The following is a 26559-nucleotide window of genomic DNA, read 5'->3' on the forward strand; positions in this document are numbered from 1 at the left end:
CCTTGCTGCCAGCCTGGGCTGGGCTCTCTGAGATTCCGATCTTCCCCACAGCCCAGCTTCCAGCTCTTAAACAGGGGAGCACCAGAGAGACGACAGATACCTGCTTTGCCTCTGGGGTGAGTTACCCGTCCCTTTGTCCCCTCTGATCCTGATGAGTCCCTGAAATGGGTCTCTCCTCACCAAGGCCTCCTCCATCCATCCTTTTCCTGCCAGGACCCATCCTGTTCCCATCCCAGTGCCCTTCCTGTCTCCACCCATACCTGCCTGGGGAGTCCTGATCAAGGCAACTCTGAGCTGGGCTTCCTCACCTCATTCTAGGGACCTGTGACATTTGGAGACATTCCCTTTTATTTCTCCCGGGAAGAATGGGGGTCCCTGGACCCTGCCCAGAGGGATCTCTTCTGGGACATAAAAAGGGAGAATTCTCGGAATGTTGCCCTGGGTAAGCATTGGGCATAGCTGGGGCTCTGGGTGGGATCCCAGGCATAGACTGTTTAGGCCTGTAGTTAGTAAGTGGAAGGTGCGGTAGATCGGTTAGGTCTGTAGTTAGTAAATACCTCTGTTGAGGAACCCTGGCAAACCCCTTGGGTGCTCCAAACGGTTTCTCTGCCGTCATTCTCATGTCCCCGTTGCATGGAGGCTGGTCTGCTGGAGCACAGGGCTGTCAGACTGAGTGCCCAGGCGCTAGCCTGGAGCCCCGTTCCGCTCCCCTCCTCTGTGGCCCCGGAACCGCGTGGCACTTAGGAGGCTGCCTACTACCCCTTGCAGGTTTGGGGCACAGGAGCGACAGTGAGAGGACCCGGCTGGAGGAGGTGGTGACAGTGCTCCCAGACCAGGCTGCTGGCGACGAGACCGCGTCCAGGAGGCCGGAGGAGGCCGAGGCCTGGGAGGGCGGGGCCCGGCCGGGGGCGCCCCGGGGTCGGGGGTTGGGGGCGCGGCGGGGCCGGCCGCCCACGCGCCGGCGGCAGCTCCGAGACCTAGTGGCCGAGAAGCCACACAGCTGCAGCCAGTGCGGCAAGCGCTTCCGCTGGGGCTCCGACCTGGCGCGCCACCAGCGCACGCACACTGGTGAGAAGCCGCACAAGTGCCAGGAGTGCGACAAGAGTTTCCGCAGCTCCTCGGACCTGGTACGCCACCAGGGCGTGCACACGGGCCAGAAGCCCTTCTCCTGCACCCAGTGCGGCAAGAGCTTTAGCCGCAGCGCCTACCTGGCTGACCACCAGCGCATCCACACGGGCGAGAAGCCCTTCGGCTGCAGTGACTGCGGCAAGAGCTTTTCACTGCGCTCCTACCTGCTGGACCACCGGCGCGTGCACACGGGAGAGCGGCCCTTCGGCTGCGGCGAGTGCGACAAGAGCTTCAAGCAGCGCGCCCACCTCATCGCCCACCAGAGCCTGCACGCCAAGATGGCCCAGCCTGTGGGCTGAGGGCGGGAGCAGCACTCACCCACCCGAATCCACCATCCCAGTGCGGCTTCCTACTCACAGAAACCGGTGGCCCTGCCCTCCTGGGACCCTGGCTGACGCCACAGAGCATGGAGTCCCCGGTGACCTCACTGCCAGACTTCCAATGCTCCAAGGTTTTTCTTGCCCCTCATTTCCTGGAGCCCCAGCACGTTGCAGGCAGGTGGCCTGAGCACAGGGGAGAGGCTGGCACACAGGGAAGTCAGAACTCTGGCAGGGCCTGGAGTCCCCATCCCAGAGCCCTCCTCAGCCCTGCTTGGCCCCGTGGCTCTTTGCTCCCAGCCTCTGGGCTGGGTCCATGGGCCAGGCCTTCTGTCCTGCCATCCTGTGACTTCCTGTGGGAGGGAGGCTAAGCCTCAGAGTGCTGCTGGGGTCAGGGGTCAGGGGAGGGGACAGCCCACACCTGTGAAGATGTGGATCCTGGGCTCAACTACAGAGGCTTCCTGGCCTCCACCTCTTTCCATCTCCAGGCACTGGCCGCTCTGGCCTGTCCCAGTGGCCCAGAAGCTGCCCGCCTCTGCTCTCAGCCAACCTGCCCCCGGCTGAGTTTCTGAGAGTCACCCTCCACCAGCTGGGAAGGGTGGTGTGGGCTCCAGGGACAGAGGCCAACTGTGCAGACTAAGAATAGGGCCGGCCGAGGCCAGCTGCCCCCCACTCCCCTGGAGTCTCGGGGTTTACGGTACTTCATGCTTGTGCTCTGTTGGCACGTTGTCGCTGACTCCTGAGGCGTTGCAGTGCCTGCAGAAGGGCATTCACAGGGACTGACCACAGGCCCTCCCAAGGAGCTGGCCCGGCTGGCCTTAGAAGGGCAGCAGAAAGGTGAGAATAAACATGAAGACTTTCTCCAAGCTTCTCTTGTTCTTTTGGTGGCTGCTGGGAGTCGGGGGTGGAGGGGCCTGGAATTCATCCTGGGCCTCCTGACCTGGTGGTCCTGGTATGCTGGACCGTCATTGGGTGGGGCCACTGTCTCAGCTTCTGGGTGGCCTGGGCCCCAAGGGCTGCCGTGAGCCTCAGGGGCATCCCCGTGTCAGCCAGTGCCTGCCCCGGTCTGAGGACAGCTCAGGGTGGGACAGCCGGCACACCCCTCCCTAGCCTGCAGGAGAGTGGGCGGCTAACTGGGAGCTGGGGTTTTTACTGGGGCCTGCCCTTTGTCCCTTGAAATGAGGCAGCTTGGAGCCGTGACCGGCCAGGGCAGGGGCTCGTGCTCTTGGCTGGACCCTAGGGAGGGAGTACTGCTGAGATGAACGGACACCAAGCAGACTTTCACGTCTGACCCTCCCCTGCCTGGCCCGGGCCTGGGCCCCTGCGGAGCTGGGGGGTGTGTGCTGAATCACCTTCTACCCTGCCAAGCCCTTTCCAGTTCAGCAGGTGGTGGCCTTGGGGCCACCTGCGAGACAGTGGGGGTGAGCTGAGACAAGATGACTCAGTTGTCCCCCAGTCTGTGCGCCAGCCTCTCTGGCCCCCATGTAACCCAGGCTTCATCCTGAGGTCACTGGATAGACTCCATTTCCCCAATGAAGCTGCAGGGCTCTCCCTGGAGAGCAGAGTCCAACCAGGGGTTCCTGCCTCTGGGGCGGTGCCCTTCGCTGTTCCCCATGCCCCCAGGCTGGCAGTTGCTGTGTGGGCAGGCTCCTATATGTGCCCTGAATGAGTGAGTAGGGGTGGTGGGTGGCGGGGGCAGGGCATGAATTTTTTTGGTGCTGGTGGTGGCTCAGAAGTGAGACACTGGAGTGTAACGAGATCAGATAGCAGGTGGGCCAGAAGCTAAGAATAGACTGGGCATGGGCTCCTGGGGCAGGTGGGGGTGTGTTAGTGCCAGTCAGGAAGTAGCCCATGGGAGCCAGGGAACAGAGCAGGGCCTGGGGGTGTCCAGGACCCAGGTTTCCAGGGCAGGGGGCAGAGTCCAGCTCCGCCCATAAACAGAGCTGATGGGATAAGACTCCGAGAGAGGCCAGGCCGTGGGACCCAGAGCATTGGCACTGAAGCTGTTCGAGGGATGCCCCCACATCGCCTGCATGGCTTTCTTGGTGGCTGGGACCCTGCAGGTGGCCTCGCAGGTGGCCGATGCTCGGGAGAGCCTGGGGAGAAAGGTAGGCGCTGTCTGGCCTAGCCCATTGCTGGCTCCCAGTTGAGCCCCACCCCGGCCCAGCTCTGGCCTTGCCTCCCCAGGGTAAGTACAGTGTGAAGGGTCCAAGGGTGGCCCTGGCCCTCTGCAGCCCTGAGGTGTCAGCCTCTACTGTCGCTCTCCTGGAGGGTGTGTTCCAGACCCTGGGCTTTGAGAGCTGCCAGAGGCAGGAGGCCTCCGTCCAGGTGAGCCCTCACCTGCCCCCCCTCACCTCTGCCCTCAGCCCCGCCTGGGGCCTCCCTGCACTCAGGCTGGCACTCGCTCCTGCCCCAGGGCTTCTGTGGGGAGCTGACGAGGTTCCGGGAGCGGCTGGATGCCCACGGGGGCTCGGTGGGCTGTGCTTTCGTGGCCTTGGTGGCCCTCCCCCGGCAGCTGAAGCAGTCACAGCAGCTGGTCCAGGAGCTGAGCCGCTGCAAGGCCCTGTGGGGCCGCCCCAAGGTCTTCCTGCTGCTCTCCAGTGCTCCCAGGGGTGAGTGGGCCGGCTGGGGCCCGCGGGTCGGGGGCTGGACAGAGTGGGGTGGGCAGGAGGGCCGAGACCCTCCCTCCAGGCCCAAGTGCTGCTGCTTCTCCACCCAGCTATCCCCGAGCCTGGGGCCTTCCTCGCCAGCCTGGGCGAGCTCTGCGGCCGCTGTCCTCACTGGTCACTGCTGCAGCTGCTAACGGAGGTGAAGGCCCAGGAGGGGCCTCCCGGGAGGGGGACGACGGCGCCAATGTGTTCTCTAGGGGGCCAGAGAAACCACCCAGAGGGAGGGCTGCCAGGTACTGGGGAGGCTGTGACCCTGCCCGAGGCCTGATCTCATCCCCACCTGAATCCATTACCCCCACTCATGCCACAATAAGGCTTGTTGCCTACACATGGGCGTCAGCCTCTAAGCCTCGCCTCCCATCCTCTCCCATGCCTGTCCTCCACCCACTGAGGGGACCCCAGGTTTTCCAGCATCTGCTCAGCTCTGTGCCTTTGCCCAGGCTGCTCCCTCTGCTTGGAGTCCCGCCCTCCCCACCCCGACATCCCAGCCTGGCACAGATCCTCCAGGCGTTGGCTGTGCCCCTCATCACCCAAGGGTGGATGCTTGAATTCCCATCCACTCCTGTTCACACTCACCCAGCCATGACGGTCCCATCAGACCTGTGGGTCCCTGGGGATCAGGTCTTGTCTTGAGGCCCGAAGTTCTCACTGGGCAGCAGGTGGTTATTGGCTGACCCCAGAGGTAGGATGGGCCCCAGCTCTGCTCCACAGTTCTCCCTAGGTGGTGCCCGCCCCACGGGCCTTCCTGGATGGGCCCTGACTGGCTCTGAGAGCACCACGCCTCTGTGCTGGGCTGGGAGCAGCGTGGCTAATGGCTGGGCCACTGTCTCCCTGCGGCCATCCACGTCTTGGAATTCTGTGACCCTGAGCTTGGCTAGGACCTCCCTCGGGCCTTCCCTTTCTTTCCTGTCTCCTCCTCCCTCCATTCTGGCAGGGGAATCCCAAAGAGCCTGGCCAAGCTGTGCCCTGGAGCCAGGGCCCCCCCATAACTGCACCCCACAGAGTGGCTGCCTGAAGAGTCCTCCGCCCCTAGGTCTTCTCCAGGACAGCTAAAGAGTCCGCAGGGGCTGCCTACTGCCCAGTGCTTCGGAGCTCCTTGCGGGGGGCACTGTGCCTAGGGAACGTGGAGCCCTGGGGGCCCGAGGTGAGGGGGCAGGGCAGGGGTCCAACCACACGGCAGCAGTTCTGAATGGGATGGAGGCGTGGTGAGACCTGGGCGGGGGTGAGGAGCTGGGAGGTCCTCCGACTGCATTGAACCCACTTAGTCCTGTCTGTAGCCAGAGCCCGGCCCCAGCGCTCAGTATGACCTGTCTGGGGCCAGGGCCGCCCTCCTCCTGGCTGTGACCCAGGACCGGCCGGGGGCCCAGCACGATGTGGAGGCGCTGGGGGGCTTGTGCCAGGCCCTGGGCTTCGAGACCACCCTGAGGACAGACCCTACAGCCCAGGTGAGGGGAAGCCCAGAACCTCTGGAGGTGCTCCGAAGGAAGGGTACCCCGCAACCAGACCCTGGGGACTCTCTCCTGGGCCTCTTACCAATCGTGGGCAGGAAATGCACCCCCATCCTTCCTGTTGCATGCACGCATCTATGCGAACCCACTTCCCTGCCCCTGGAAGTCCAGTCTCCCGGGCCCCTGCCACCTCCACGCTGGCCCCTGTTCAAGGCTCTAGCTGGACCCTTAGGCTTTTCCTGGGAGGGTCTCTGGTTCCTTCTCAGACAGCTGTCGGCTCACAGCTCTCCCCTCATGGCCCTTAACTTTTTGGTGCAACTTCTCCGTGGCGATCGGAGAACCAACTGCAGAAAGCTGGATCCACATCACCTCCAATGAGGCTGCGCTGGGCTTTGCAGCAGGGGGGTTGGTTAGAAAAAGGTCTTGCTCTCCCTGGGCCTGAGGCTGGCAGGAGGTGGGAGATAGTGTGGGTTGAGGGCTACAGAAACCACCTGGGGGGGGGACACCAGGTACTAGGGAGGCCGTGACACCGGCCCCGGCCCGATCTCATCCCCCCTCCCAGGCTTTCCAGGAGGAGATGGCCCAGTTCCGGAAGCGGCTGGATGCCCACAGGGGCCCCGTGAGCTGTGCCCTTGTGGCCCTCATGGCCCACGGGGGGCCTCAGGGGCAGCTCCTAGGGGCTGACGGGCAAGAGGGGCAGCTGGAGATGCTTGTGCAGGAGCTGAGCCACTGCAGGGCGCTGCGAGGCCGCCCCAAGATCTTCCTGCTTCAGGCTTGCCGTGGGGGTGAGCAGGCCCTGGGCCCACCCTGGAGGCCTACCTCCTGCTGCCCTTCCTCTCCTTATCCTGCGCTCAGCCTCCCAGGACTTGCTGTTCACCTCCTCCAGAAAGCCTGAGCACTCCCCTTCTCCTGCCCACCTCCCAGCCTCTCCTAGAGGTCATGTCCATGAACCTGAGCCTTCACCCTCAGCATGTGTCATTCAGTGCTCTGTTTCCAGCCTGGTAGGCTGGCCCAGAAGCTCTGGGGGTTGGGAGCTGGAACCCTGGAAGCACCCTGGGGTGTCTTCTGAGTGAACGGACCTAACTGTCCCCTCCGTCCCCAGGGCACAGGGATGCGGGCATGGAACCTGCAGCTTTCCCTTGGTTCAGACGCTGGCTGCAGGCACCACCAGCCACCCCCTCCCAGGCCGATGTCCTCCACGTCTGTACTGATGTGCAAGGTGGGTCTGCCTACCAGAGGGCTTGGGTAGGGCTGGTGAGGAAGCTGCCAAGAGGGCATTTCTGGGGCTTTGAGCTGGGATCCTGCTGTCACCTCCCTCCTCTCTTTGCCAAGAGGATAGGAAGGGAAACCTTCCTAAACGGTAAGGACCTTTGAAATTGAGAGTTTTTCCCCCTACTTGAGCCCGAAACAGCCCTGGAGACAGGAAGGGAAAATAGCTCTTCTCGGGTAACACAGCTGGTAAGTGGCAGGGCTGAGATTTGAAACCAGATCTGTGTTTCCTGCCCAGCACTCTTTCTACTGCCTTGTGTGCCCTTGAGCTGGACTTGAGGGGGCCCTCAGGGAAGGTGGAGTCCCAGGATGCTGGGTAAAAGGTGTTGGTCCCTCTTGTAGGCAGCTCCTCCAGGGGCCCCACTCCAGGGAGCCCTAACCAAGCAGATGTGCTGATGGTCTATGCAGCCGCTGAAGGTAAGGTCATCATGAAACCCAGTTACACAGAGCCCCACCTCCTGGCCAGAGATCCGAAGTGGCATTAGGGACACCTGGGGCTTGGCTGTTGCGGTGCAGCCCTATTGCAATTAAGCCATCTTCCTTCCATATTTATTATTTGTGACAATAGTAACATGGAGAGCACAAACTGAGGGTTGGCTCTGCTAAGCACTTGACTTGACTCCTCTCCTCGAGGTTGTAAGGTCCATGAGGGCAGGACAGTTCTGTCTGCCTCAGGGCCAGGCAAATAGTGGGTTCACAGTAAATGTTTCTTAGACATTGAATCCATGGTATATTCACTCCACGAACATTGAGCAACAACTTAATCCAGAAGCAAAAAGGTGCTGCTCCCTACCCCAAACCCTGGGGTCCTGTGTGCTTGCCCCCACTTCAACTAACAAAAGGCCCCTGGGGACTGGAAGGCAACTGGGAGGGGACCAGTTGTGACCTTCTGGCCCTGGTCCCCTGGCCTAGGCTGTGTGGCCTATCGGGATGAGAAGGGCTCAGACTTTATCCAGACGCTGGTGGAGGTCCTCAGAGCTGACCCCAAGGCAGACCTCCTGGAGAAGATGACTGAGGTGAGTTGGGGGGTGGGGGAGTGGCCTGGGGAGAGGGGCTGAATTCAGCCTTCTTCTCAGCTCCTGTGTTCTGCTCACCTCCTAGTCACCCTTTTGCTGAGGGAGGAATTCCTTTGCCTTCAGAAACATGAGATGGTTGAACACACAACCCCTGACACTAGACAGAGACACGGCCAGCAGTTATTAGCCATGTATGCTCACAGCTGGGGGACAAGGCCACCTTGGGCCATGCAGGCCACTCAGGGTTGCCCTGGGGAGCAGAGAGAACCAGCAGGGGCTGCAGACACAGGCCCAGTAGATGCAGGATGTGGGGGTACTTGTTGGAATAATTTCACAGGTTGGCAGGGAACTGAAGCCCTTCAGGATGAGAGAGGGGGTGGAGGGCATCTGGTCTGGTTGGTGGGAGAACTAGCCGCGAGAGGGGCCTTCCCTGCTGGGTAGGGGGCACATCTAACAAGAGCAGGGGAAACTGAGGGGGCCTGTGAGCCCCAAAGATGTCAAAGCAGCACTTGAAACTTCAGGCCTCACAAGACGCTGGGTGCCAGGCTAGGCGCGGGCGTGGGGAATCTGGCCGTCCTGGACACAGGCTGAGTGTGGTCCACACAGGTCAATCGGCAGGTGTGTGAGCTGGACGTGCTGGGTCCCGACTGTGATGAGCGCCGCAAGGCCTGTCTGGAGATTCACAGCTCCCTGAGGCGCCGGCTCTGCCTGCAGGTCTGACCGCGCCCGCGGCCACCCAGGAGTGCTGACAGCGGGGAGCCGCACACCAGCACCACCAGTGACCCCGTCCACCCCCTCGGTTTCCTCTCCTAAAAATGGCGCGATAACACAGGAGGCTCGGCTGGCATGGAATAAACGTGATGATTGCTGGACACGTGAATAGCGCCTGCACGCAGGGAACTAGGACAATAAGCGAGATGATGTATGGAGCACCGGGCACTTCGGAGGCTGGGCCCACCGGGGGAAGAAGGGGCGCCTCCGGGACTAAGAAAGCCCCACATGGGCTAGGCGGCGCTGGATGTCCTGGGAAGGGGCAGCCCAGGGTCCACAGCACCCTCCCAGCACCCCCACCCCACCTGCACCGCACGCTGGGGCCGCGGACGGAGTTGGATGGCAGGTTTGGTGGTGCTGCTATAGAGGAAGCAAAGGGGTTGCGGGAGCGGCGGGCAGCCCCGCCCCAGCGTGGGCCTGGGGCTCGTGGGAGAAAAGATCAAGAGCCCTCGGGACAGGAGGGGCTTGGGCAGCGTCACGCGGGCTCGAACTCTGAGTTGCACGGCCACCTCAGCGGTGCTCAGTCGCGCTGCCCAGCTGCGGGCTCAGAGCCCGGCTCAGCAGGAGCTCCGGAGGCGGGGCGCCGGGCCAGTGTGCACATGCGCACTTTGGGGTGGCACTGCGCAGGCGCTTGAAAAGGTTTATGAGAAAAGCTGAGAGACCATCCTTCGCAAGGCCGCGTGGCCTAATGGATAAGGCGTCTGATTCCGGATCAGAAGATTGAGGGTTCGAGTCCCTTCGTGGTCGTTGCAGCGTTCAGTTTTCCTCCTTAGATTTAAAATTTTCCGTGTCTCCCAACCTTACGGAAGCCTAGGACCCTCGGGCTGTCAGCCACACTCCCTCCTGCCCCTCAGATGCATCCCTGCTGCTAAGGGGCTTGGGACCCCAGGGTGAACCCTTGGGCACTGTGGGGAGACCTACGCTGATCAAGCCCGGGCGGACTGCTGACCCTGGAACCCCGGACATAAGTCCCAGGAGCCTAGGGGCGACTGGCTGCATGAATATAGTTCAGATAACTAGAACTGCGACAGATGAGGGGTTGGACTTTTGCGGGGTGGCCCACTCTCAAGGGGTCAGGGGCATTTAAAAATATAAGATTATTGTGATAAAAACGTTTTGGAAATAGTAATGATGATGGTTGCGCAATACGGTAAATGTAACTGATGCCACTAAAATGTACACTAAAAATGGTCAAAATGGCAAATTTAATGTTATGCATATATTTAACACTAAATTTTTTAAAAAATTATAATAGATTTTTTTCGATTTCTTTCAGTGAATATACCCTTAAATGATTCAGTTCGGTTCAGTTCAGTGGCTCAGTCGTGTCCGACTCTTTGCGACCCGATGAATCGCAGCACGCCAGGCCTCCCTGTCCATCACCAACTCCCGGAGTTCACTCAGACTCATGTCCATCGAGTCAGTGATGCCATCCAGCCATCTCATCCTCGGTCGTCCCCTTCTCCTCCTGCCCCCAATCCCTCCCAGCATCAGAGTCTTTTCCAATGAGTCAACTCTTCGCACGAGGTGGCCAAAGTACTGGAATTACAGCTTCAGCATCATTCCTTCCAAAGAACACCCAGGACTGATCTCCTTTAGAATGGACTGGTTGGATCTCCTTGCAGTCCAAGGGACTCTCAAGAGTCGATTAGTGTGAATGTATATTTAAAATTTTAATGTAAAGTATATGCCCAGGATTGAGCCATCATTTTACCCAGAAAAAATGACTGTCCCTGCGGAACCAAGTTCTCACCAAGGAATTTCTGGCTAAGTGGAATGACCAAGGTGATGGGACCTTCTCTCCCCAGGGAAGACGCTGGGGGAGTGGCAGCTGAGCCTGTACCCCAGGAGAGGGCGCAAGTAATTGTCTCCTTTATCAGTTTCCTGATGTTTCAGTGGTTTGCTAAGGACTCATAAATAAAAAGAAGAGAAGTTTCACTAAGATAAACATTTTAATTATTTCCCCCACTTTTACTGAGATGTAATTAACATAAGCACTGTATAAGTTTAGGGTGTACAACCTAATGATTCAATTTACTTACATCACAATCATTATCACAATCATGGTTTAGTGACCATCCATCATCCTTGTGATGAGAACTCGGGATTTACTCTCTTAACTCTAAAGATGAGCTCTTCTAACACAGCAGTGTTAATTATCTTTATTATGTTGTACACTGCATCTCTAGTATTTCCTTATACCTGGAAGTTTGTACCTTTTGACTACCTTCATCTAATTCCGCTCGCGCCTCCCCCGACCCCACTTCTGGTAACCACAATGACAAATATCTTCGAGAGGGGAAAGAATACCCATCTTCTGATAGGAGAGTAAAAGCCGGGTTCTCTGATATTACAGTTCCACACTCTACACACTGAGCTAGGTGGGCATATACAGAGCCATCACGGAGGGTCCTTAGGACAAAGACTTAAGACCACTGGGCTCTGCTAAAAACCGCCTAGATTTGGGACTAGATTTGGAAACACTCTTGGTCTAAGAAGCAACGTGGGGAGGAGAATGAAGGTCGTGACCGACGCTTTTCCCAAGCTCCCGGCTGTGCCCTCTCTCCCCTTCGCGCCCACATTTTGCCTAGCGAACTCCTTCTTGATGCTAGTTGTCCTAAAAGACGTAGTTCTCCTAAGGACGTAGATTCTCCTAAAAGGGGGAAAGAGCTCGTCCGGGATTTGATGCCCAGACCTTCTGCACCGTAAGCGAGGATAGTATCCCAGTCATGACAGCGGAGCTAACTGCTACCTTAGGTCTTTGAGCAGTTTCCTTCGCGCATGCGCAGTCTCCCTAGGGGTCCTGGGATGCTCTGGCGCGGGCGGGATCTGAGCGGATACACCGGTCGCATATGGTTGTCAGGAGGACCAAAATCAAGCCAAGCTGGAGCCAGGACGCTGTACGGAACCGCGGGAAGGTGAGAGAGAGACTGGTCTAAGACTGTCGAAGAAAGTCTTTCATCAGCCCCGGTGGCCTAATGGATAAGGCATTGGCCTCCTAAGCCAGGGATTGTGGGTTCGAGTCCCACCCGGGGTAGAAAAAGTTGTATTTTAAACCTTCTAGAGGAGGTGGGTGAGGAAAGTTAAATGAAGCCGGCTGTCTGCTTACCCGAGTGGGAAATTAAGGCCCCCAAGGGGTTACTCATCCTGCCATCATCCTGAATGAGTCCAGCGAGTTTTAATTTTCCCATAAAAACATGCACGTTTTCAGATGTCAGAGGAGTGCTTCCATTCTTTACGTTATTTTAACAACCGTCCATTCTACTTGATATAGAAATAATTATTCATTTTCTAGATGTATTAATTGTATTGTGGTTACTTATATTTTTAAAAAGTCTTTATTTTTTATAAACACAGCCAGTTATTTAGAGATTAAATTATATGACAGCCAATGTGCTTTAAAATAGTGGTGGGCTGGGTAGTGACTACAGTTAATAGTATTGTACTGTATACATGAAATTTGCAAAGAGAGATCTTAAGCGTTTTTATCACACACATCAGGTAACATGTGAGGTGATGGATGTGTTAATTAACTTCACTGTGGTAAATATTTTACGATGTAAATGTATATATCAAACTGTCGTTGTATACCTTCAATATACATCATTTTTATTTGTCAGTTATATCTCAGTAAAGCTGAAAAAAAAAAGATAATGGACTGGATCAAGGTATACACAAAACAAGTTTTTCTATGAGGTGATAATGTCTTAACTGAACACATTATACTAGTTTTCTCTGCTTTAGTTCTTGCTTGAAATAGTCCATAATGAAGTCTTCTCTTTTTTTTAATCCATGCAATATATGCCTTCATTCTCAAGGTAAAAATCTCCCAAATTTCAGGGCATGGTGGAGAGTAAAATTAGAAACCTCCTCTACTACATACCCACAGAGGAGATGATCGCTGAGGCTTTGTCATATATATAGATGCAAAGATATTACTTTGCCGTCAAAGGTCCTTATAGTCAAAGCTGTGGTTTTTCCAGTAGTCATTTATGGATGTGAGAGTTGGACCATAAAGAAAGCTGAGCACTGAAGAATTGATGCTTTTGAACTGTGGTGTTGGAGAAGACTCTTGAGAGTCCCTTGGACTGCAAGGAGATCAAACCAGTCCATCAGAAAGGAAATCAGTCCTGAATATTCATTGGAAGGGCTGATGCTGACGCTGAAGCTGCAATACTTTGGCCACCTGATACAAAGAACTAACTCATTGGAAAAGACCCTGATGCTGGGAAAGAGTGAAGGCAGGAGGAGAAGGGGATGACAGAGAATGAGATGGTTGGACCGCATCACCAGCTTGATGCACATGAGTTTGAGCAAGCTCTGGGAGATGATGATGAATAGGGAAGCCTGGCATGCTGCAGTCCATGGGTTTGCAAAGTGTTGGACATGACTGAGCAGCTAAACTGAATTGCTATATCTCACGGGCTTCCCCGGTGACTCAGTGGTAAAGAATCCGCCTGCAATGCAGAAGCTGTAGGAAATACGGGTTCAATCCCTGGGTTGGGAAGATCCCCTGGAGCTGGGAATAGCAACCCACTCCAGTATTTTTGCCTGGAGAATCCCATGGTGGTCCATACCATCACAAAGTCCATAGGGAGGTCAGACCCATCTCCCAGAATATTGGAAATAAAAGCAAAAATAAACAAATGGGACCTAATTAAAATTAAAGGCTTCTGCACAACAAAGGAAACTCTAAGCAAGGTGAAAAGACAGCCTTCAGAATGGGAGAAAATAATAGCAAATGAAGCAACTGACAAAGAACTAATCTCAAAAATGTACAAGCAACTCCTGCAGCTCAATTCCAGAAAAATAAATGACGCAATCAAAAAATGGGCCAAAGAACTAAACAGACATTTCTCCAAAGAAGACATACAGATGGCTAACAAACACATGAAAAGATGCTCAACATCACTCATTATCAGATAAATGCAAATCAAAACCACAATGAGGTACCATCTCATGCTGGTCAGAATGGCTGCGATCCAAAAGTATACAGGCAATAAATGCTGAAGAGGGTGTGGAGAAAAGGGAACCCTCTTACACTGTTGGTGGGAATGCAAACTAGTACAGCCACTATGGAGAACAGTGTGGAGATTCCTTTAAAAACTGGAAATAGAACTGCCTTATGACCCAGCAATCCCACTGCTGGGCATACACACCGAGGAAACCAGAATTGAAAGAGACACGTGTACCCCAATGTTCATCGCAGCACTGTTTATAATAGCCAGGACACGGAAGCAACCTAGATGTCCATCAGCAGATGAATGGATAAAAAAGCTGTGGTACATATACACAATGGAGTATTACTCAGCCATTAAAAAGAATACATTTGAATCAGTTCTAATGAGGTGGATGAAACTGGAGCCTATTATACAGAGTGAAGTAAGCCAGAAAGAAAAACACCAATACAGTATACTAACACATATATATGGAATTTAGAAAGATGGTAACAATAACCCTGTATGCGAGACAGCAAAAGAGACACAGATGTATAGAACAGTCTTTTGGACTCTGTGGGAGAGGGAGAGGGTGGGATGATTTGGGAGAATGGCATTGAAACATGTATAATATCATATATGAAACCAAAAAAAGAAACTGTATGATAATATATCTGATAAAAATTTAAAAAATAAAGTAAAAGCAAAGTCCATAGGGTCACAAGGAGTCATACATAACTGAAGCGACTATATATATATATAATATATATGCACATAGTTCTCTTTTCCTTTTAAAGACCATGAATGAGATTCTTCTGATCCTCCAGCTCTGGGCTTACTTCTCCTACTTTCCCAGGCACCTGGGGTCCTGTCATCCCTTCTCAGATCAGGAGCTTCACCTCAGTGCAGCATCTCTCACCATCATATGTGGCCTGCCAAGAACAGCGACCACAGCATGATCCCAGCTGCCAGTGTCTCCCCCTCTGACGTCTCTCCCTGCCTTATGGAAGGGAGTGTCCTCGGGGCCCTCTCGGTGGGGTGGTGGGTGTGCTCATAAATATGGCAGACTCGCTGAAGCACTTCTATCTTGCAGAGTTTGAGTTCCTTTCTTTACATGATGCCAGGGACAGTCTTGAATCCTAATCCCCTTAAACATAGGCCACCACTGAGTTCAGTGCTTAGCCAACCAACCAAGAGACACTCAGCTGCATGAATAACATTTAAACACAGGCTTTAGCCACTCCTTTGCAGTCAGCCTGCTCTTATGTTTCAGGAGTGTATTATCCTCTGTCATTTAATAAAAGATCTTTCTGCTAAAAAAAAAAATTAAGAAATAAACACAGGCTTGCTGGGACATACGCCCAGAACAATAACTTCACTAGATCCAAAAATCCCATCCCATCCTCTTTATCCTAACATCCTCAGATCCATTCCCACACACATTCCCTAGTTTTCTGCCGGCTTCATTCTTCTAGCATATGAATGAGTTCCTCCCAGGCCAGCCTTTTGTACTTGTTCCTGCAGCGTGCTGATCTAACTGTAGTTATGGGACAACCAGGATTAGAGGGTAACAAGGCTGGGTGGTGTAGGCTTTCAGGAGAACTCTCCTCCCCTTGCAAGACAACCACTCCAGGTGAGATTTTTATGGTATATTCAAACAGAGGAAAGCTACTTTCCCCAGATATCAGAGAGCGGTCTGCTTTCACTGGCAAGGGAGACTCCAGGTGACTCAGGGGTTCAAGATCTCAGCTTAGTCCAAGACCACCTAAACTTCCCCAGGCTTTGGCTCCACTCCTTCGTAATCCACGCCCTTCCTTTCACAGAAAAGATCTCTCGAGGCTGTGAACTCAACTTACAGTGTCATCCTGCAATATACATTATTCAGTTATGTGTTTCATTTTCAGCAATGTCAGCCCTGCAGCTATACGATTATTTTATGGCTGACAGAGAATATCCCTGGATCTCTGGGCATGCCTTAGGCTGAAAGTTTAAAGGCCTGATCTTGTCATTTTCTTTCTTCGAACAAACAGGCGCACCCAGGGGAGTCCTTCCCACATCACAGTCCTTGTGGTCACCTGCTGCAACAGTCAAGCGCAGCAGCCATGTGGTCCCCCAGGACACCTGCTTCTGTCGGCACTTCATCGTAATCAACCACGTGATAGGCGGCTTGATCACGGTGCTGCTGCATGTCAGGAGTTACCAGTATCCCATTTTCCACTGGCAAGGAGCTCAAGTCCAAATTCATTACCAAACCAGGGTCCAGGCAGCAGTCAATAAACCCTCCGGTGGAAGGGTGGGAGTAACGGGAAGAGGTTGTTACAAGGATACAAAGTTTTAATTATAAGATGAATAAGTTGTGGCGATTTGATGTACAGCATGGCAACTATAGTTAATAATACCTTATTGTATACCTGAAATTGTTAAATGTAGACCTTAAAGTGTTCTCAACACACACACACACATACACAAAAGGTAATTTTGTGAAGTGATGGGTGTGCGGCTCGGCATGTGGGATCTTAGTTCCCCACGATGTTCATGAGCTGAACACCCACCCGACGACTCCCATCCCTCACGCTGTCTTTAAAACCTTTCCCTGAAAGCCATCTCTGGAGTTTGAGCCTTCTGAGCACTAGCTGCCTGGACTTCTTGCTTGGAGTCTGTAATAAGCTCCTTCACCACGACTCAGCATCAGTAGATTGGCTTTACTGCACGAGGCTGAGCCGACTCAAGTTGGGTTCCGTAACAATCTCATTCTTAGAGTGTTTCCAACTATTTTAGGACATGTTTCCTAGAAAAGCTGAGACAGGGATTTTTGTGTAATCGGTTCGTGAAGGGAACACTCTGAGGAGGCATCTGTAAGGGAGAGGAGGACGCAGGATAGACAAATGGGCTAGTTTTTAAATTTATCTTTCCTGCTTCATTGTGGGAGCCTGTTCTTTACAATCAATCATAATCTCTCCCTAACTTCCCCCAGAAAGACAGACTATAACAGAACTCTGATGAGTACAGTTGGGTCCGTCTCTTTTGGATGAGTAGGGTGCCCCAATCCAACCACCAAGAGAGACACGACCTGGCAGGCACCTCCCCAAGCCCTCTTCTGCCTCCTTCTTACCCCCACCTTGGAAGCTAGATCCCAGATGACCCAACATCCTGAGAGCCTCAGGAGTGGCAACGCTAAACTTTCCAGCTCCCCTGTCTCACTCTCAGAAAGGAAGTCACATCCTCACTGCTGCTTCTTGGGGAGCGGGGAACCTCACCTCTATCTGAGGTATCCCATGACTTCCAGCTTTCTTTCTACTTTATAAAGGAGATGAGGGGCTTCCTTCCCTGCTCATCTCCCCCAGGAGGGAGGAAAGCCACAGCGGATGAGGTGGGGACACACAGGGTGGGAGGAGGTGAGGCTCCTGGGTGGGGATCACCCCTGGATACAGACAGAACAACGTATAGGTCCCCGCGCAGGGCCAGAGTTAGCTGAAAATCCATCTCCAAGTCTCTTGTTGCTGTCTTTCAGTTTGTAGAACTGAGACTGATCTCATAAGAAAGTGGGGTCGAGTCCTAGTTTTGGGGACAATTCTTGGCCTTGCCGGGATCTCATGAATTGCAAGAAAATTCCTAGAGGAAGATCCCGCGTGCAGTAACTAAGACCTACTGCAGCCAAAAAAAAAAAAAAAAACACAATTAAGTTCCTAGAAAAGGGTCACTCTGTGTGCTGAAACTGTAAGTTTCAGCTTTTAAATTCCAAAACACATATAATGAAACGAAGATGAAACAAGATGTTCTGCAGAGGCTCAGTGTGCCAGTCTCCCTGGTCTAGCAACTTCAAACTCAGAAGGAAGCCCCTTGGGAAGAGGATTAGTTTATATGGACCTTGTCGCTCTCTAAAATCACCTTCGAGTCCCTCTCTAAAATCACTTTCGTTTAGCTGTAAAGCCCTAAGGGGCAAAAGCTGCGCCCAACGTGGGGCTCGAACCCACGACCCTGAGATTAAGAGTCTCATGCTCTACCGACTGAGCTAGCCGGGCTCTTGCAAAAGGGTGAGCTAACAGTTCTCCTGAACTTCGCTGAACCTAAAACTGGTAGGGACGCGCTCTAAATCCTGCGTACACCGCCTCTCTCCGTTAGGGTGTGGGAGGCGCCGGGTTCCAATCACTGGCGATTTCTCATTTTCAAACTCTCAGCCCCTTTCAGGAGAGGTAGCATGGCAATCCGCTCCAGGATTCTTGCCTGGAGGATTCCAGGGACGGGGAGCCTGGTGGGCTGCCGTCTATGGGGTCGCACAGAGTCGGATACGACTGGAGTGACTTAGCAGCAGCAGCAGCAGCAGCATTAAACCGATCGGGAAGGCTTGATGGCCTCGCCTCCGGGACAAGGCGGAAGAGTGGGGGTGGGGTGGGGGGATGTGGACCGCTTGCTTGTGCAAAAATTTGGAGCAGCTGCCCTTAGGGGAGAAGTGAGCACCACCCCCATTTCTGACCCCTACATCAGGTTCCAGATCCGTGAGGGTTTCCTGCGGCCGAGCCCAGACCAGGAGGGACCCGGAGAAGCTCGAGGGTCACCCCGGACCGGCCGGGTGGGAGGTGGCCGAGTCTCATTCTCCTTGTGTCGCATGTTGGCTGAAATTTCTGTCCTGGGGTCCACCATGGGAGACCACATTCGCCCGGCCGCACGGTCCCTCCCCGCTCCTCCTTGTCATCTGCCCCCTCCTCTAGCTGCTGCGGACTGGGTGGCCCTCGTGGCCGGGGAGTGGGGGCGGGGGTCTGGCTCCGCGGCCCGGGAGCCCCAGCGCGTGGGAGCCCCTCACCCGGAGATTCCGGCCGCGTTGCTCCTCCTCTCCTTCTCGAATCGAAACCAAAACCATCCCCAGGATCTGGCTGCGGATTAACAGCCCGGGATCCGAGGGCGGAGCCGCGATCTCAAGCCCCAAGGACAGGCACCAGGAGCCACTGTAGCACCGGCTCGTTGGTCTAGGGGTATGATTCTCGCTTTGGGTGCGAGAGGTCCCGGGTTCAAATCCCGGACGAGCCCAGCTTTTTCCCCCCCCCACTTTCCCCAGACACCAGCTAGTTTTCGGTTTGAAGACTCCGGAATTCTGCGGAATCCTGGGCGACTGAATCGTGGTTCCCGCCGGCCGCGATCCGATCGTCCGCACTGGGTTCTGTTCTGCCGAGTGGCCATCACTGCGCTGGGGTCGCACGCAGGGGCGGCGGGTCTGGCGCTAGGGGAGGAGACCGAGATGGGTCAGTCTCGGCTATCGGGAGACCAGCTCTGTGTGCCAGACGGTCACTGGACTGGGTGATGATGTGACTTGGGGCGTGTGTTTATACTTTGGGTAATAAACTCAAATTTTATGACCCAAGTAAAGGACAAGCCCACGTTTCAATGTCTTTCCTGTTTGAGGGGCTGCCCCAAAGGGCTTCCATGACCCAGGCAAGGAAGGAAGCCGCGGAGGAGACTAAGCATAGGGCCGCAATAGACCACCAGCCTCCACCGGGGTCAGGGGGACGGTGCTCCAGACACCGGGTCTCCTCTCCTCCTAGAAGAACCGCGGCGTTTTCATAGGTTTTATTATTATTTTCTGAGGCCAACAGACCCAGCCGCTGAGAAGATGGCTTATTACAGTTTCCAAGAGGAGGCCGCACGTCTCCGTGGGGGGAGGGGGGACGGGGAGGCGCCAGTGTCGACAGGAAGGAGAAGAAAATGTGGGCAGGAGATTTTCTTGTGGTTTCAGGGAAGGTGAAACAGGTCAGGCAGGGAAGACAGGCTTAAATGGCTGGCTGAAATAAGTTCAGTGGGCTCGGGGGCACAGGTGCTCTCCCTGGTTGTCTGTTTCCTGGCCTTGAGGTGATTCTGCAGCTGGATTGTGGCCCAGAGGGTGAGAGTTTGATAAAAACAGGTGGTCGTGGGCTGTGGACCCTGGATTGGTTGGTTTACCTTTGAAAAATGCCTGCTGACAGAGGAATTGTTTGCTATCTCGAAGAACTGACCAGATCGGTGGGTCTGAAAGATCCCCTGAAGTAGGAAATGGGAACCCACTCCAATATTCTGGCCTGGAAAATTTCCATGGATGGAGGAGCCTGGTGGGCTAGAGTGCATGGGGTCGCAAAGAATCCAACACGACTGAAAAACTGGGCACAACTGACCAGGGAGGAAGGTTCAAGAGGGAGGGGACATATACACTTATGGATACACTTATGGATGATTCACGTTGATGAATGGCAGAAACCAACACAACACTGTAAAGCTATTATCTTCCAATTAAAAATTCAAAAATTAAAAAAAAAAAAAAAGTATTGACCAACCTTGGGAGAGGCCTTTGCTCCAGAGTCAGCAAGGCTCCAGACACCTAAACAACAGAATAGAGGAAAGACATGGCTGATACCGGAAGGGACTGAGACTTTGGTTAGAATCTGAGGGCCCCCAGTCTAGGCGGCTTTCTGATCGCAGGCCCAGAGTCAGGCCTTCCCAGGGTATTAAGGCACAGAGCCCCTGCCAGGCGAGCTGCCACAGGGCCAGAGCTGCCCAGCACGTGCAGAGGGGGCAGGGGGCTGGTGACCCTCTTCTCTGATCTAATCGCCCCAGTTTCTCTGGTTAAGCCTGGAGTCTTGCATGTTCGGTGCCCCTTTCATGCCTCCTGACTCTCAAGTTGGAGAAGAAAATGGCAACCCACTCCAGTACTCTTGCCTGGAGAATCCCAGGGACGGAGGAGGCTGGTGGGCTGCCGTCTATGGGGTGGCACAGAGTTGGACACGACGGAAGCGACTTAGCAGCAGCAGCAGCAGACTCTCAAGTCCCCTAGTGAGTGCATTTCCTGAACAGAACCTCGGGTCCCATTTGGGTGTGCAGGGAGGCCTCTCTGGCCTTTGAGGCCTAGTGGGCGTCAACCAGGGTAACCAGGCTCCTTGGGCAGCACTTTGTTCCCCCACAGACAGAACCTTTTAAGACTCCCATTCCGTGAAGGGAAACCACCACTGCCTCCGGCAGCAGGTCCATTCCTCTCTGTGTTGGGGTGCCCCTCCCTCCGACCTGCCTCAACGCCCTCCCCACTTGGGCACCCAAGGTCTGCTGTCCTCTACAGCGAGCCCTGAGTCTCAGTCCTGCCTGCAGCTGGGGTCTGACTGTCATCTGTCCAGGCAACAGGAAGTGAGCACTGCAGAGGAAGCTCCCTGTGGAGCTTTTTGGCATCAAATCCCCAAGGAGCCCCGTTGCTTTTTCTGGTCACTTTAGGGCTGAAACAGAATGCCTGGCAGGGAAGGTGTAGGTCCTGGGCCTGTGAGAATGGATCATGGGGCAGGCGTAGTGGGTGGTGGACCCAGACCCGCTGGATGCGAGTGGCCAGAACAGGCCTAGGCACTGAGGTCAAGTGTCCGTGTGTGTTCAGTGGACAGGGAGGCACCATGACCCAGGTCACACCAGTGGAAACAGCATCTTGGGGCATCTTTTCTGAGCAACTTCCTCCCTTATTCCTTTACTCCCTACTTAAACCCCCACTCATTGCTGGGGCCCCTTCCTGGCTGCGGTCTGCACTGGGATTCGAGTCTGGAACTCTGGAGGCGGTTCTCCAGGCTGGACCAGCTGTGAGACTGGCAACCCCTCGGCAGGTGTTTCCAGTGGGTGCTGGGGGAGCCAGGCAGTCCCGGAGGTGTCTAGGAGCCCGCGACGTCGAGGACGGGATCCCATCTCTACTCCCAGCTTCATTCTGCAGCCCAGGCCTCAGCCCGGTGACAGAGGCGACCTGGGGGCACTCTGCTGAGCTGATCGCCTCAGTTTTCCTTGTACAGAGAAGGATAGGGGAGGAGCCAAACCCTCCAAAACCTGCATTGGAACTCACCAACTTGGAGCCTCAGCGTGGGGCAATGCGGAAAGTCCCATGTCCCCCCAACCCCTACTCCCACCCCAGTCCACGGAATCAAATCCTTCCACTCGTGACACTCACGGAGAAAAGGGACCATCCATGGACTGAGGAAACAGGGACAGTCCCGGACCAGGGAGGACAGAGCCAGGCTGAGTTCAGCAGGAGGGGAGAAGGTTCCCATCATGTGGCTCGTTGGTCTAGGGGTATGATTCTTGCTTAGGGTGCAAGAGGTCCTGGGTTCAAATCCCGGACGAGCCCTGCTTTTAATAAAAGGCTGTGTCCTGGGGACTCACTGTTGTCACATTCACCGGATATGGCTATTCCCACTTCAGCTGTCATCCTCATCCTTCCGAGCAGTGGTCTGGGTTGCTCAGATCTCCAGGGCCACTCCTGGTAGAAAGAACATGGAACTCGGTTCTCCCCTGACTCCCAAAAGAGCATCCTAGTGTAAGTTGAGATTTTTATGACCGTGGACATGTCCTGCAGATGCAGAGATAATAGTAGCTGGCTCGCTCACTCCCCTAAATAAACCAAAGGAAAAACTGTGGTGGGTGGGTTTGGTCTAGAAGCCAGGTTCAAATCTTTAATGGATCTATTTCTAGGGTTCCTTTGGTTAAAGAAGTTGAGGAATCTGGTGAGTCAGCGGATCCACTGTAAGGAGTGGACACTTCAGGCTTATGAGAGCTTGGGCAGGGTGGCATGGTGCAAAGTCGCAGGCTGTGTGACTTCACCTTTGGTGCATTTTGTTCCTAAACAGAAAGGCAGGAATTGCCTAGAGATCCTGTCAAAAAGACGCCCAACGTGGGGCTCGAACCCACGACCCTGAGATTAAGAGTCTCATGCTCTACCGACTGAGCTAGCCGGGCACGTGTGAGGGGGAGACTCCAGCCAAGCTTCGGAACTTGACTGGCTGTGGATCACCCCAAATGACTGGGTGGGGTACGTCCCTGGGTCAGCAGGGATGTGGAGTCCTCTCAGGGCTTTCTGTGTGTTTAGACTGCCCAGAATTCTCCGAATCCCCAGCAGGAAAGCAGCCTTGCAGGGGTGGGGGAGTGGGGGGAAGTGGGAGGGGTGGAGGAGTGGGGGGAAATGGGGGAGTCGGGGAAAGTGGGGGGAGTCGAGGGGAGTAGGGGGACTGGGATAGAGTGGGGGACATGTGGGGTGAGATGCCGCACTGACAGAGGGACAGACAGACAGCTGTTCAGCAGCCGCCAGGAGCCCTGCAACCGGCACAGAACTGAGCGTGGACCTGCCCAAGGTGATCCCGATACTCCTGGACGAGGGGACCAACTGAAATCGGGCAACGGCAAGGGACCCACCGCTGTATTTGCACAAACAAACCCGTGAACTGAAAAGAATTGTTAGACATGCTGGATTCTACTGGGTTCTATGTTCACATAAAACCATCCATGCTTCCTGCACATTATCTAAAATAAACTTTTTCTTATTTAAAGTTTTATTTTGCCCCAACCCTTCTCGGTCTGTCCTTTGGGTGATCTTGAATTGTTGGAACCAAGGACCTGGTGGTGGATTCCCGGAAGGGGTTGGAGACCCCGGGGCACCCACCAGGACACCCACCATGCTCACTCCTGTTTCGGCCAGTCTCCCGGGATTCAGAATCAGAAGTGAGGTGGCCCTGGAGGAAGAAAGCAGATGCTTGCCCCGCACTCGTGAGACCTGTGTAGGTTGAGGATGAGGCTACCCTGCCACATCCCCTCCCAGCTTGCCTCTCTAGAGCAGAAAGCTACTTCAGATATACAGTGGACTGGGAGTGAGGGCAGAGGTTATCTGCTCCTCCCCTCCCGCTACCCCAAATTCTGGAGACAGGGTGCCTCAGAGAATTTTCTGAGGATCCCCTGAGATTTCAGACTCCACCAGTCCCCATGTGCAGAGCTGGCCTGCATCCTGAAACCAGCCAGCCGAATGCAAAGGGAGGTTAGGAGGCAGCAGGAGCCTGCAGGCATTGAGCACCATAGAATACTGTGGGGCCACCCTTAATGCTGTTGAATGTGCACATGGCATTAGATTATTTTAAAACGGAGGACTTTATTTGTAGAGTTAAGGAAAAAAACTTTTATGGGTGAAACAATGTCATAAACAGGTTTCAAATATACACAGAGATAGGGGAGGCTCTGGTGTGTGTGAGGGTGAGGGGTTACGTGATTCTGCTCCATTTTTTTTCCCAAAACTTTAAAAGTAAGGTTTATTTTGAAAACTTTATTCTTTGATCAAAGAATGGAGAGGTGCAAGTACATCCTCTTCTAAATTTTATTTATTTTTTTAATCCACCGGAAACTTTCAGTGATTTCTCTTTTTCTTTTTTTAGCTTTAGTCATATTTTTATTTATCCCAACATACCCCAAATATTATCATTTCAAAATATAATTAACTTTTACAATGATCAAAATACTGAATATTCTTTTTATCAAACCCAGCTTGGAAATTCAGTGTATATGTTACACTTACAGCAGACCTCAGTTAGAGCTAGCCACTCTCCAAGTGCTTACTAGCTACCCGTACACATCTCCATCATATTTGCAAAGACACCATGAGTTTCTCTGCAAACCTCCCACAGCATCTAGAAATACACCCACCATTCAGGGACCCACCCCTCAATCTCATCTCAGACACTTTCAGAGAAAGCACTTGCTCAAGGAGCGCATGACCAAATTGGACATCTGCAGGTCAGTTAGACCTGCAAATCCCTCCCTTCCCCTGTCTTCTTACATAAATTTGTGTATCATTCACGTATCCATTGGAAGCACACTGGCAGGGCCTCAGATAGTCATCTCAAAATCAGGGGGGCGGTGGTGGCTGGGGACTGGACTGTAGGCTCCCTCCAGTTTCCCTTTCAGCTCTCTGTCCTCCTCCTCTTCCTCGGTGTTCTCCTCTGCCTCCTCTTCCAGGAAGGCCACCAGTTCCTCCCGAAGTGCCCCCATCTCCAGTCCCAGGCTGCACAGCTGGCCCAGCAGCTGGACATCCACTCGGCGGAGGTTCCCAAGCTCCTCCCAGATCCACAGCAGACTCTCCCTGGCACCTCCAGCTCCAGCCCCTGGGGACGAGAGGGTCTGACCCACCTTCTCCACTGGGGGGACTCCCCTCAGGGCCCTCGAGGGTGGGCCCAGCCCCGGGGGCACCAGTCCAGCCTGCCTCAGCTGCTTCCAGAGCTCCATAGCCTCTGAACTGTGGCAGCCAGTCTCTTTTTCTTTTTTTAGTTACTACTTCTTCTAACACTGTTTAGCCCCATCTTTCTCTTCTTAGGTCTTCAAGACTCCAATATTATATATTTTGTTAAAGCCCCACAAAGCCTTGAGGCTCTGTTACTTGGTTTATTTTTTTATTTTCTCTGTTCTTCAGATTGGGTAACATCTATTCTATCTTCAACTGATTCTTCTGTTGATCCTGCCATTGCCTGTCAATTAAGTTTTTTATTTTGATTATTGTATGTTTCAGTTCTAAGCTTCTCAGTTGGTTATTCTTTATCTATTTGAGACTTTCACTTTTTAAATTTGTTTTAAGTGGCTTATATTTGCTCTCTGAAGCATTTTTACACGGCTACTTAACCACTTTTACCTTCCTTGGCCGATGGCTCCAACATCTGAGTCAGCTTCTCTTGATTGCCATTTCTCCTTCAAGTTGACATTTTTCTGGTTCTCAGTTCGATCAGTGATTTTCAATTGCATCTTGGACAGTTTCAGCATTATGTTATGAGACTCTAGATCTCATTTAAATCTTCTGGGTTAGCAGCCTTCTCTGACAAGGCGCCCTCCGGTAGGGAAAGAGGGAGTCACCCTGTTGCTGTCTGGTGAGGGCAATTCCCACAGGATGGGACCTGCTGAGTCCCACACTGCTGGGCTGGAGTGAGAGTTCATACAGTCCACTAGGCTTCCGCCGATGGGCCCTTGCAGGAGGCAGGAGGGGCGCCCCCTACTGCTCCCCGCGTGGACAAAGAGAAGGGTGGGGGAAACGTTAATGTCCATCATTAGAAGCTGGATTAAAGCAGGGCGGGGGAAGGGGGGACGCTGCTACTACGTGCTGGGCCAACGGCCCTGACGTTTCAGGTCCCAGGAGGGGAAAGGCGAGGTGAGCAGACACTTCGGCCGAAGTTAAGGGGTCCATTTCCTCAGGTGGATGCCCGGGGCAGTCCTGCCCAGCCTCCCTATTATCTCCCTTCACCCCGTGGGAAGGGGGGTGGTGGTCCGGGGGGGGGGGGGCTCCCCAACCCCGCTGCTGCTGCTGCTGCTAAGTCGCTTCAGTCGTGTCCGACTCTGTGCGACCCCAGAGACGGCAGCCCACCAGGTTCCCCCGTCCCTGGGATTCTCCAGGCAAGAGGAGTGGGTTGCCATTTCCTTCTTCAATGCATGAAAGTGAAAAGGGAAAGCGAAGTCGCTCGCTCAGTCTTGTCCGACTCTTAGCGACCCCATGGACCGCAGCCCACCAGGCTCCTCCGTCCGTGGGATTTTCCAGGCAAGGGTACTGGAGTGGGGTGCCATTGCCGTCTCCGCCCGACCCCGCACCGGTCATTAACAACAGCAGCAGCACAGCCGGGCGGCCAGAGGTTCCCCCGGCCGGAACGCACCGGGGAGCCTTCCCAGACCAGGGCCGGGAGGAAGCGGCGCTCTTCACCGCGCGGCAGCGTTGGCGCGGCGCGCCCCCTGGCGGCCAGCTGGGGAAAACCACCTGCCAGTGCCGCGCGGCACAGGGACGCGCGCCGGGTTCCGCGTCCCAGGCGGGAGCTGTGGCCGCCGGCTGTGCCTGGGGCTCTCTCTTCATAATTCCCACCCGCTAAGCTATTTAATGTGGAGCCCAAATTCAGGACTCAAGATTCTGGACCTCTAGCCCTTCCGCTCGGGCTAGCGGGCTGAGTGGATGGGGCGGGCGGGTGATGGTACATTTCACACTTGGTGTCCCCAGGAGGCCCTGGAATAGGTACCCTGGGAATTCTGGAGATAAAAAGCTGGGCTCGTCCGGGATTTGAACCCGGGACCTCTCGCACCCTAAGCGAGAATCATACCCCTAGACCAACGAGCCACAGTAACTCATTTTTTGCCCATTCCATATTATCGTCACATCCCTTCCCTGTCCAGCCTCAGGGCCACGGCTACCCGCTTCCGAGCCGCTTCACAAAGGGCTCCGGTAAGTTCAGTTCTCT

At 54.4% G+C, this 26559-nt stretch overlaps 3 protein-coding genes and 7 non-coding genes across 12 annotated transcripts in view; 6 read left to right on the plus strand and 4 right to left on the minus strand.

Annotated features, from left to right (window-relative positions):
- The window catches only part of ZNF213 (zinc finger protein 213), a 5856-nt gene extending 3545 nt beyond the window's left edge, over positions 1–2311 (plus strand). For all 3 annotated transcript variants that reach the window (XM_040255225.1, XM_040255218.1, XM_040255233.1), the window contains exons 4-6: positions 52–116; positions 319–442; positions 769–2311. In XM_040255225.1, coding sequence (XP_040111159.1) covers positions 52–116; positions 319–442; positions 769–1427 — 848 coding nt within the window. In that variant the 3' untranslated portion in view covers positions 1428–2311. The remainder of the gene's footprint in view (positions 1–51; positions 117–318; positions 443–768) is intronic.
- A 2385-nt stretch (positions 2312–4696) lies between these two features.
- Positions 4697–9399, plus strand: LOC120882373 (putative caspase-16). The gene is made up of 8 exons (XM_040266369.1): positions 4697–4735; positions 5148–5258; positions 5392–5559; positions 6125–6347; positions 6665–6781; positions 7174–7248; positions 7744–7847; positions 8454–9399. Exons 1-8 carry the CDS (start codon positions 4697–4699, stop codon positions 8565–8567), a joined length of 951 nt encoding a protein of 316 aa, XP_040122303.1. The 3' UTR covers positions 8568–9399.
- On the plus strand, positions 9293–9365 carry TRNAR-CCG. Its single transcript has one exon. It is a non-coding gene; the product is annotated as a tRNA-Arg (tRNA).
- Positions 9400–11582: 2183 nt separating the features above from the next.
- TRNAR-CCU lies at positions 11583–11655 on the plus strand. Its single transcript has one exon. It is a non-coding gene; the product is annotated as a tRNA-Arg (tRNA).
- A 5849-nt stretch (positions 11656–17504) lies between these two features.
- Positions 17505–17577, minus strand: TRNAK-CUU. Its single transcript has one exon. It is a non-coding gene; the product is annotated as a tRNA-Lys (tRNA).
- Positions 17578–18508: 931 nt separating this feature from the next.
- TRNAP-UGG lies at positions 18509–18580 on the plus strand. Its single transcript has one exon. It is a non-coding gene; the product is annotated as a tRNA-Pro (tRNA).
- Positions 18581–21593: 3013 nt separating this feature from the next.
- TRNAP-AGG lies at positions 21594–21665 on the plus strand. The gene has a single exon. It is a non-coding gene; the product is annotated as a tRNA-Pro (tRNA).
- Positions 21666–22200: 535 nt separating this feature from the next.
- On the minus strand, positions 22201–22273 carry TRNAK-CUU. The gene has a single exon. It is a non-coding gene; the product is annotated as a tRNA-Lys (tRNA).
- A 1542-nt stretch (positions 22274–23815) lies between these two features.
- Positions 23816–24580, minus strand: LOC120874131 (glutamate-rich protein 4-like). The gene has a single exon (XM_040255260.1). It carries the CDS (start codon positions 24578–24580, stop codon positions 24185–24187), a length of 396 nt encoding a protein of 131 aa, XP_040111194.1. The 3' UTR covers positions 23816–24184.
- Positions 24581–26366: 1786 nt separating this feature from the next.
- On the minus strand, positions 26367–26438 carry TRNAP-AGG. The gene has a single exon. It is a non-coding gene; the product is annotated as a tRNA-Pro (tRNA).
- Between the last annotated feature and the right edge of the window lie 121 nt (positions 26439–26559).

Source organism: Oryx dammah, unplaced genomic scaffold (genome assembly GCF_014754425.2).
Source record: "Oryx dammah isolate SB20612 unplaced genomic scaffold, SCBI_Odam_1.1 HiC_scaffold_2, whole genome shotgun sequence".
NCBI classification, from domain to species: Eukaryota; Metazoa; Chordata; class Mammalia; order Artiodactyla; family Bovidae; genus Oryx; species Oryx dammah.

Coding starts and splice junctions, on each gene's coding strand:
- LOC120882373 (XM_040266369.1), top strand. CDS start 4,697: ATGACGGTCCCATCAGACCTGTGGGTCCCTGGGGATCAG. Junction 5,259..5,391: donor TGGAGCCCTGGGGGCCCGAG/GTGAGGGGGCAG, acceptor TCCTGTCTGTAG/CCAGAGCCCGGCCCCAGCGC. Junction 6,348..6,664: donor GCTTCAGGCTTGCCGTGGGG/GTGAGCAGGCCC, acceptor CTCCGTCCCCAG/GGCACAGGGATGCGGGCATG.
- LOC120874131 (XM_040255260.1), bottom strand. CDS start 24,580: ATGGAGCTCTGGAAGCAGCTGAGGCAGGCTGGACTGGTGCCCCCGGGG.